The sequence below is a fragment of the Mastomys coucha genome, unplaced genomic scaffold, assembly GCF_008632895.1.
Source record: "Mastomys coucha isolate ucsf_1 unplaced genomic scaffold, UCSF_Mcou_1 pScaffold19, whole genome shotgun sequence".
In the NCBI taxonomy this organism is placed as follows: domain Eukaryota; kingdom Metazoa; phylum Chordata; class Mammalia; order Rodentia; family Muridae; genus Mastomys; species Mastomys coucha.
Genome location: NW_022196901.1, coordinates 23,905,545 through 23,916,558, shown reverse-complemented (window position 1 = coordinate 23,916,558; position 11,014 = coordinate 23,905,545). Strand labels below are relative to the sequence as shown.

The following is an 11,014-nucleotide window of genomic DNA, read 5'->3' as shown; positions in this document are numbered from 1 at the left end:
TATGTCTTTCTTAAAGTCCTGTATCATCACCATGAGAAGTGATTTTATATATGAATCTTGCTTTTCCGATGTAATGGTGCGTCCAGGACTTGCTATGGTGGGAGTGTTGGGTTCTGATGATGGCAAGTGACCTTGGTTTGTGTTGTTTATTTTCTTACACTTGCCCTGCATCATCTGGTTATCTCTAGTGCTACCTGCCCTTGCTAAATGTGACTGGAGCCTGTCCTTCCTGTGATCCTGGTTGAGTCAGAACTCCTCAGAGTCAAGCTGTCTCTGTGATTCTGGGATCCTGTGATCCTGTGATCCTGGGCTTGTTAGATCACCTGGGAGTGGGGCTTCCTCTGTGTGTTGTGGGACTGGCTGCGGAGCTTGCGCCCAAGGTCTGCTCAGGAGACCAACCCAGATAGACCCGAAGGAACCCCAGTCACTGGGCTGGTAGAGTTCCTGTGTTCCTGGTCCTGCTGGTCCCAGTTACTCCCAGTGTTGGGACAGATGTTGGTTCCTCCTCACCTCTGATCCTGGGTGTGTCAGAGCACCTGGGAGTGGAGCTTCTTCTGGGTGTTGTGGGACAGGCTGCGGAGCTTGCGTCCAAGGTCTGCTCAGGACACTAGCTCAGATAGACCGGAAGCAAGTTTTATTTTCCTGAGACTAGGTATTTGTAAAATTTTAATTTACATGTGTCAAGCAGTTAAACAGCATTTCTCAAAAAAAAAAAAATTACAACTCAGTTATACATACTCTATGTGTTATAATGAAATCTACAGTTGGGTTTTTGTTGAAGTCAACAAAATGCTCTTTGAAAGTCTTTTCCATTCAACAATTAAATTTTTAAAACTTTGTATTTTTGGTATATTTTTAGATAAATTCATGAAACATTTTGTTGGAGATAAAATAGTAACACTATAAATATTTTTGCAGATGAACAAGAAGATGAGGATGCTGTAGTCAACAGGATATCGTATGTATTTGAAAATTTAATTGTTCTGTTATAGTTTTGAAGTTAGAGTCTGAAGGAAGTAACTGCCTAATGTACTAATCCTTATCGCATTCCTAAAAAGTACACATAAATAAGTACACATGGTTAATTCAGAACTGATTGTCTCTTGCTAAAATGTGCTTATTCAAGCTGAGTGTGGCAGGTGTCGGTAATGGTAAGGGGAGCGTGGGATGATGAGGAGTTCAATGCTAGCCTCAGCTACATAGTAAGGCCAGCCTAGGCTACATGAGACTATATTCCCTTCCTTTGCTATGTGCTTATTTAAAAACAAATGACATATTTCATCTTCAGAAGATTTAATTAGGAACAGGGCTTAAAGGAGGAACGGTTGTTTAAGTAAGACCTAATATGGGACAGAGGGCACAAGTTTGTAGTCTCAGCATTCTAAAGGTAGAAGCAGCAAGGTTGAGAGTTTGAGTATGGCTTGGGAAAGAGGGTAAACACTCAAACTGTACTGGCTGGTTCTGTGTCAGCTGGACAGAGGCTGGAGTTACCACAGAGAACGGAGCCTCCCTTGAGGAAATGCCTCCATGAGATCCGGCTGTAAGGCATTGTCTCAATTACCGATCAAGAGTAGGAGGGCCCATTGTGGGTGGTGCCATCCCTGGGAAGTCCTGGGTTCTATAAGAGAGCAAGCCATGGGACGTAAGCCAGTAAGCAGCATTTTTCCATGTGTCCTCCTGCCTCCAGGTTTCTACCCTATGTGAGTTCCAGTCCTGACTTCCTTTGGTGATGAACAGCAGTGTGGAAGTATAAGCTGAATAAACCCTTTCCTCCCCAACTTGCTTCTTGGTCATGATGTTTGTGCAGGAATAGAAACCCTGACTAAGACACAAGCTTTCAGTTGTTTGCAAACTCTCTGAACAGTGAGCAGATAGACTTTCTGGTTAGAGTGACATATTTGCTCAATTGCTTTATAGGTTCCTTATTTGTGAGGGGAGATATAATAGAAATGGACTTCAATTTTTGATGTATCAAATGGAATAGCAAACAGTTAAGTTATTTAGATTTTCCTTTCTAAAATGTGAATTCTGGGGCAGGAGAGATGACTTAGTAGTTAAAAGCACTGGCTGCTTTCACAGAGGATCTGGGTTTGGTTCCCACAGCCAACATTGTGGCTCCTAACCACCCCAATTCCAGTTTCAGAGAATCTGGCAGGGTGGCAAGGTTTCCATGAGAATGTCAATGTCACCACAAGTAAATAGAGCCAAAGGGAGGGCCTACCAGGAGTGTTGGGAGCTGCGTTGGAGAAGGAGGGGGTCTGAGTGTAAGGACAGTTCAGTCCAGAATGGGAAGCTACACAGACAAGAAGATATGTGTATCTGTATAGAGCTGGGATCGGTATGGGAGGAAATTGGTGCCTTGTAATGGTGGAGAAGCTTGATTAAGGTCAGTTGAACCAGAAATTAAGTGGGGGGAAAAAACCCCAACAAAAATGACTATTGAGTTGTTGGTTTCCAGTTGGGGTGTGTTATTGAGAACATCTAACAGTAGTAGAACTGCAGTGTAAAGTGAGTGTGGCCATGTGTTTGCACATCCTTCAGCTTTGTCTATATAGTAGTATGAATATGCTTGGCCCAGGGTGTGGCCTTGTTGTAGTAGGTGTGGCCATGTAGGAGGAAGTGTGTCACTGTGGGCATGGGCTTTAAGACCCTTGTCCTAGCTGCCTGGAAGTCAGTCTTCCTATTTGCTTTTGGAACAAGATGCAGAACTCTCAGCAACAAAGTCTTTCATATTCCTACTAGGATGGCCCGTTAAGCTCCACTTAAAGCATTCTATTGCTTATTGCTTTCCAAATCCAAAGTTCCCAAATCTACATTTTCCCAAACAAAAATATTCTCAGGAATATCATAGCAATACCCCAGTTCTTGTTACCAACTTCTATCTTAGTTAGGGTCTTATGACTGTAAGCAGACACTATGACCAAGGCAACTCTTATAAGGACAACATTTATTTTTTTTAATTGGATATTTTATTTATTTACATTTCAAATGTTATCCCCTTTCCCGGTTTCTCCTCTATAAACCCCCTATCCCATCCCCCCTTACCCTGCTTTTATGAGGGTGCTCCCCTCCCAACCACTCCTGCCTCCCTACCCTAGCATTCCTCTACACTGGGGCATCAAGCCTTCACAGGACCAAGGGCCTCCCCTCCCACTGATGCCAGATAAGGGCCCTTCAGCTCCTTCAGAAGGACAACATTTAATTGGGGCTGGCTTATAGGGTCAGAGGTTCAGTCCATTATCATCAAGGTAGGAAAATGGCAGCCTCCAGGCAGGCATGGTGCAGGAGGAGCTGAGAGTTCTATATCTTGTTCCAAAGGCAAAAAGGGGAAGACTTGACTTCCAGGCAGCTAGGATGAGGGTCTTCAAGCCCACACCCACAGTGACACACTTTGTCCAACAAAGCCACACCTCCTTCAACAAGGCACACCTCCTAATAGTGCCACTCTTTGGGCCAAGCATATTCAAATAACCACAGTCTATCTCCTGAGGATCTCTCTTAGGAGCATGGAATGCCCAGGCAGTGTTTAAGTAGAATTTTCTACTAAGTCGAACCAGGATTCTTAAAGACTAATAGAAGGATAGGGAAAGGCCCAGGTTAATTTTGTATTTACTTGTACAGAAAGAGTGTAAGAAAGGAAGAATTAGCTGGGCGGTGGTGGCGCATGCCTTTAATCCCAGCACTTGGGAGGCAGAGGCAGGCAGATTTCTGAATTTGAGGCCAGCCTGGTCTACAGAATGAGTCCCAGGACAGCCAGGGCTACACAGAGAAACCCTGTCTCGAAAAACCAAAAAAAAAAAAAAAAAAAAAAAAAAAAAAAAAAAAAAAAAAAAAAAAAAAAAAGAAAGTAAGAATTATTGGAATATTTTAAAGGATGCAGTCCTTTAAGAGTTTTCTTACCAAATTGGGGACAGTTTAAACATCAAAGTAAGTAATTATTGTTATAGGCTTGAAGGTACTGCATTTAGTAAGACAATCTTGAGTCTATCCTGATAGAAACTAGTAGATGAATAGATTGGAAATTTGACAAGAATAGGGTTTTCTTGTAGTTTCAATCTCATCTTCCTATAAAATACTAACTGAAAGTGAGAGTACCTTAAGTGTAGAACATCCTGGTAGTCACTGCCTTGACCTGGGACCAAGAAGACAGGATCAGTAGAGAGTCAGCAACCCCAAGTCATCTGTGGCCTGCTGGGAAAATCCCAGAGCTGCAGCTTGTGTTGTTCCTGCCTTGTGGACATCCAACTACACTGGTCTAAGACTGAGTTCCTCATCGCCACATTCAGCCTACCTTCTGTAGATCAGGAGACACCAGCCTCTCACTTTATGCCGTGGCCTTTCAGTCGCCTTTGCCTGCCCTCCAGGTCTGTCAGGAGTTGTGTTCTGTGTTCAGTCTGACCTGTCTGAGCATTGTCGCTGTGGTTTTCCTTGCTCATTGTACTTTCTGCAGTGCCTACCACCTTTAATGTATCATGTAGTTACCTAGTAAATATTTGCTGTTTATTGTCTGATGCTCTCATAGCATCATGTGATGCTCAGAAGCCTTGTGAAGGAAAAAAGGATGTCTTATTTACTTTTCAAACATGCCATGTATAGTGCTGGTTCAGAATCAAGTGTTCGTAAATATCTGTTTAGTGACTGAGCATCACCAAGAGATTCCCTGGATCAGTCTGTGCTATGTGCACAAGCAGAAGCCCCTTCAGGTCGTTACTTGTGGGTGATCCTGATGGTAGTGCATTCTGATGCTCCTACTGGTTAAGAACCTCTGATCAGAGTGAGTGCTCGAGGACTGAATTCACAAAGCATGCTTTTTATTGATTTGCCAGATAAAGACTGTGACAGTTCCTTTTCTCATCACTGACAAAATACCAGCCAGGAGCAAAGGTTTATTTGTACACAGTCTCACAGTCCACAGTGTTGTCAGTGTATGTTAGTGTTTTGTTACTTGCAGATGGACCAGAAAATAGAGCAAGTATACAGGCTGGATCCAGAGGTAGATGAAACCTAGTGACCTATTTTTGCCAGCCAGTCTGTGCTTCATAGAAACATAGCAATTTTCAAGTGTTGCCATAGATTGTGGCTGTGTCCTCAAAACATAAGCATGTGGCGACATTTCAGATTCAAAGCACAACACTTAAGATGATAGTCAGAACATTTCATTGTGCAGATAGGAAGGAGGGAATGCTGGAGAAAGGGTATGAGAGTTTCAGGAAGGAAGTGCTTATCCATGGGAAATACCCAAGATCCAGCATTTGAGGTCCTGCTTCTTGTTTGCTACCTGGAAATGTGTGGCAGGTTTGCTGAAGTAATTTAAGGTGGTTTCACTACATTTGTCACCACTCCGGGAAGCTACTTTACACTGTGGCCTAGAGATAATGGCTTTTTGAGGTATAGGTGACATTTGGCATTCAAGTGAAGTTTGCATACCCTTAAGGAGATGGTCACAAGTGCCAGATAAATCAAGAAAATATTTTTGTTGTATTACTACCATAGTCACAAAAGGCACAATCGTCTGCAAAGATAATATTTTCACGACCCTGTTTTAGAAGATGTGTTTTATGGTTGTACTAGCAATGTCTCTCTATACTTTTTCAGCTCAGGGCCTTATTTTAAGGACCCTTCCTCTCAGTTGAGGGGCTCTTTGTGGGCAGCAGAAGTGGTTTTCTGCTCTCTGGGTAGGTCTATCACAGTAACAGAGTGTGGAGTGGAGGCTCCAGAAGCTGTTGAAAAGCAGCATTATAGTAATGAAGACCATATACGCTGGACTTTCTGGGCCACTTGTGACTTGCTGATTTATCCCTTTGTTTTATAAGTGAACTCCTTTTGTCAGGTCATAGGTTCCAGTATTGGATTTGGAAATAATGTTTCCTGGTGTGTGGTCAGAGCATTAAGGGAGCTAAGAGGAAAGACGAGCTGATTCTACTGAAAGGAATAAGAAGGTAGGAATTGAGGGACACATGACAGGCAAGTAGCATTTGAGATCTGTCTTGCTATTTAGGTACATTTGCCTTGGGCACTGTTGTAGGACACCATAGAGTTAAGAGAGCAGTCTGTGGGCAGAGGCCTGAACTCATAAGATCCTTTTGAGGGTTAGGAAGCAGGTGGGGGAGTGAATGTAAGATGAAAAATGTCCTACTAGTGTGTTGGGATTGCTGTGCAAGCCTTGGGATGGTGAGTATTTGGATTTGACCTTGGTTTTGACATTGGCAGAGGTGATGCTAATCAGGGTGATAGTCCTCTCTGGGCTGGAGTTGGCCATCCAGCTGAGCAACTTGTGAATACTTTTCCAGGACATCTGCTCTTCATTCTATTGGATCAATTCATGATGCTTTTGTGTCTGAGCTGAATTTTGTTTGGAGTATTCCATTGACTTTCATTAAATAATTGACTTTTGATTAACTGAACCCAGGACTTTCCAATGTACTAGAGACTGTGTAGGTATGCACTTCTGCTGTTTGCCACAGGATGGCATTAAATGCAGGGTTACTTGATTAAATGCATGATAGGACATTTACTATGACTTAATTTTTTTCTTACATTTATTTTCACATTCTTTCAATATTAACTTTAACATGATTGATACTCAAGTTTTATCTTTAATGCTAATTAAGTTTCCTTTGCCATTACTGCTGCTGTCTCTGCTACCTGCCTGCCTTTTTTTCTTCCTCCCTTCCCCTCTCCTCCTCTTCATTCTTTCTTCCTTTCCCTTCCCATATCTTCTTTCTCTCTCTCTCCCTTTCCTTATCCTCCCCTCTTCTTTTTTACTATGTTGACCAGGCTGGCCTTGGACTCAGTAGAAATCTTCCTTCTTTTGCCTTGTCATTTACTTTTTAAGAAATCCTTTTCAAAATTAGGTGTGTGTTATAAAAGAATTTAAAACTTTCCAGAAATGTGTAAGTGAGAAGTGAAAGTCCCTCATGATTGTAGTCTCTGTCATGTGGGTTGTTATGAATGATGGTAGATTTTGGAATAATATAATAATATATTTCCTGATATACGTAGGCATTTTTTGGTGTGAATAGAGAGCCTGCTTTGTAGTTATTGTCAATACTTTTCTTCAGTTTGTTTTGTTGACTTAGTAAGTAAAGGTTCTTTTTATATATTGAAGCTGTATTATGTAAGAAGTATTGAAGTAGTGTTTGAAATACTGATTAGCATTATAGTACTGTTTAGTGCTTCTCTGCACACACACACGCATGTGTGTGTCCACCAATCGTAACGAAAAATATTAAAACTGTGCAGCACTCTCTTAAGTATATGGATCTTTTCGGGCCACTTTCTAGGGATTTCACATCATTGCACTTTACAGATCTTCTGCATGCTGTTTGTACCTCAGTTGCGTATCTGTAATGGGATTCTTGTGTAAGACTGGCTGGTGTTCTCATGTTCACTGCTTTGCAGACCGCAGTAATGATGCCTCTTTTCTTTTGCAGGTTGTTTCTGAGCACCTTCACTCTAGCAGTTTCAGCTGGTGCTGTTTTGCTTTTACCCTTCTCAATCATCAGCAATGAGATCTTGCTTGCTTTTCCTCAAAACTACTATATTCAGTGGCTGAATGGCTCCTTGATCCATGGTTAGTATACATTACTTGAGAGGTTTTTTTTTTTTTCCCCTGCTGTGTGAGTTACAGGGTTTTCTTAGTTTCCTTCACAAGTTGTAACATCTTCCAGTAAACTGTTGTCTTAGTGAGGGTTTCTTGCTGTGATAAGACACCATGATCGGGGGCTGGTGAGATGGCTCAGTGGTTAAGAGCACCGACTGCTCTTCCAGAGGTTATGAGTTCAAATCCCAGAAACCACATGGTGGCTCACAACCATCCTTAATGAGATCTCTCATTAAGCCCTCTCCTGGTGTGTCTGAGAACAGCTACAGTGTACTTACATATAATAATAAATAAATATTAAAAAAAAAGACACCATGATCAAAGCAGCTTGTAGAGGAAAGGGTTTAGTTCAGCTTATATTTCCACATCATAGTCTCTGCATCACTGAGGGAAGTCAGGGCAGAACCCTGGAGGCAAGAGCTAATATAGAGGCCTTGGAGGAGTTCTGCTGATTGGCTTTCTTCTCAAGGCCTGCTCAGCTTGCTTTCTTATGTACTTGAATACTACCTGCTTAGGGGTGTCACTGACTACATTAGACTGGGCCCACCTATGTCAATCACTAATCAAAAAAATTCCCCACAGACTTGCCCATTTAATGGAGAAATTTTATTAATTAAGATTCCTTCTTTCCAGATATGTCTAGGTTGTGTCAAGTTGATAAAAAACTAACCAGTCCAACTTTTGAACCAGCTTTTCCTTACCATGCCTAATTGGCTGTCATTCTTTACTTAATCAAGAAACAGTTTTTATACTTACTGTAAGTTTTGCACTTGTGTGTGTGTGTGATGTCAGTTAGCCATGTTGATGTGGTATAAAATAATATCTCACACTATACCCTTAATTGGCCTGTAATTCACTCTGTAGGCTTTGAACTCATGACAGTTCTCAGCTTCAGCCTTTTGAGTGTGGGATTATAGATATGAGCTACTAGCCTGGGGATTTACTGTGATTTTATTTCACTTAAATGTTTTAGGGAAAGACTTTTTGGTTCATCTGATTATATCAGAGGACTTTAGTTTCCATTGAAGACCTGACAGAGCAGAGGCTACATTTGCTATTGTGCTTTCTTAGCAACTTTAAAACATGATAGAATAAAACACACTGTCAAGTTTAAATTTTAGTGTGATTTAAAAATTAATGATGGTAGTTGGGTATGATGGTACATACTTTTAATCTCTATGCTGAAAGACAAGTATACAAATTTCTGTGAGTTTCAGGTCATCTAGGACTACACGGAGAGACCACGTTTCAAAATAAAAAAACAAAAGCCAAAAAATAAAACAAATAAACACATAAAAAAAAAAAACCATGACAATGTAGACCACAAGATCTTTTCCCTTCAAGTGATATAGGTGTAACTTGAGCTCACCTGTTTTCTACCACATTTAGGCACTGTTGTCTGTCTCAGGTTACTGCTTTCTTAAGTAGCATGCCTTGTAGGCTTGCTTTTAGGAATGTATCTAATAGAGAATATCTGCCTTTTAGCAGGCACTTAGCATGTATGAGTTTAGTGTGTACTCAACTGTTCTCTTCTAGGACAGTTCTTTATGGGTATCTGCTAGACTGGGTTATGGCTCTCGGGTACATAGATACCTTTCTTATTACTCTTCCTGTCCATACTATTTCTATTTTCTTAGTGTTAATTTTTGTGGATAGTGTTGTTAATTATATCATTACTTACTGGAATTATTAGTATCAAGCTAATTTTATTATGTTTATATAATTTTATAGTCATATGAAAGGTTGGATATATTGTTTATAAACACCAAAGGCAGTAAAATTGGGACACCTGACTGTGAGAAATATTTGTATGGACACAAATCATTTCCCTTATCCCAATGAAGAGGTGTTTTATTTATTTATTTATTTAATTTTTTAATTTTTTATTTCTTTGAGATGGTTTCTCTGTGTAGCTTGGCTGTTCGGACTCACTCTCTAGACCAGGCTGGCCTCGATCTCAGAAATTTTCCTCCCAAGTGCTGGAATTAAAGGCGTGTACCACCACTGCCCGGCAAAGAGGTGTTTTATAATAGTGAATACAGTCTATGAAACAATATAGTCAGTGACAAGTACATATTATTTTTATTCATTTTATATCCTGATCACCAACCCCTTCCTCCTCTCTTCCCAGTCCCAGCCTCCTAAATCCTTCCCTCCATACCCGCTTCCCGCCTTCTCAGAGAATGAGCCCCCCATTGAGTACTACCCCACCCTGGGGCATCTAGTCCTAGAAAGACTAGGCACATCCTTTTCCACTGAGGTTGAGCCAGACAATCCAGGTAGGGGGAAGGGAATCCAATGGCAGGGAACAGAGACCAAGACAGCCCCCATTCTACTTGTAAGGGTACCCATATGAAGTCCAAATAGCACATTTGCTACAAATGTGTAGGGTATAGGTCTATCTCCTACATGTTCCCTGGTTGGTAACCCAGGCTCTATGAGCCTCCATGGTCCCAGGTTAGTTGACTCTTTGAGTCTCCTTGTAGTGTCCTTAATACCTCTGACTTAGTCACTTCTAGCCCCTACTCTTCCACAAGACTCCCCAGGCTCTGCCTGATGTTTGGCTATGGGTTTCTGCATTTGCCTCCATCTGCTGCATGGTGAAGCCTCTCCATGGGTAGTTATACTAGGTTCCTATCTCCAAGCATTGCAGAGTATCATTAATAGTGTCAGGTTGGCTTTCTCACATGGGATGGGTCTCAAGTTGGGGCAGTCATTGGTTGGCTGTACGCCCAGCCTCTGCTCCATCTTTATCCCTTTATATCTTGTAGGCAAGACAAATTTTGGATTGAAGGTTTTTTTGGTGGGTTTATATCCCCCTCCCTCTTCTGGAAATCCTACCTGGCTATAGGAGGTGGCCACTTTAGTCTTTATATCCCTCTCTGGTAGGAATCTCAGCTAGGCCTGTATACTTAGGCTCCCAGGCCTCCGGCTAGTCACCAGAGAACCCCACCCCAATACTGATTTCCATTCTTACCCCAGACCTCTTCCCCTCCATACCTGATTGTCATCTCCATTTTCCTCCTCACATTCTCTCCTACTCAGTTCCCTTTCTCCATCTATCTCCTATGACTACTTAGTTTCCCCCAAGTGAGATTCACACATCTTCCCTTGGGACCTCCTCATTACCCAGTTACTTTGGGTCTATGGATTATAGCATGGTTGTCCTGCACTTTATGGCTAATGTCCACTTATAAGTGAGTATGTACCATATATGTCTTTCTGGTTATCCCATGTTCCATCTATTTGCCTGCAAAATTTATGATTTTTTTGTTTTAAATAGCTGAATAGTGTTCCATTGTGTAGCACATTTTCTTTTTTTCCCATATATTTGCTTTTCTTTTTTCTTTTTTCTTTTTTTAAACTTTTATTGCATTATGATGAGAAAAGTTACATGATTTCAATTTACCT

General features: G+C 41.3%; 1 protein-coding gene across 6 annotated transcripts in view; it reads left to right on the top strand.

The window, feature by feature from the left end:
• The window catches only part of Lmbr1 (limb development membrane protein 1), a 155,032-nt gene that overhangs the window by 28,932 nt on the left and 115,086 nt on the right, over positions 1 to 11,014 (top strand). For all 6 annotated transcript variants that reach the window (XR_004121481.1, XM_031380269.1, XM_031380266.1 and 3 more), the window contains exons 3-4: positions 919 to 958; positions 7,434 to 7,573. Coding sequence is in view for 5 of the 6 variants with exons in the window: in XM_031380269.1 (XP_031236129.1) it covers positions 919 to 958; positions 7,434 to 7,573 (180 nt within the window). In the remaining variant the exon portion in view is untranslated. The remainder of the gene's footprint in view (positions 1 to 918; positions 959 to 7,433; positions 7,574 to 11,014) is intronic.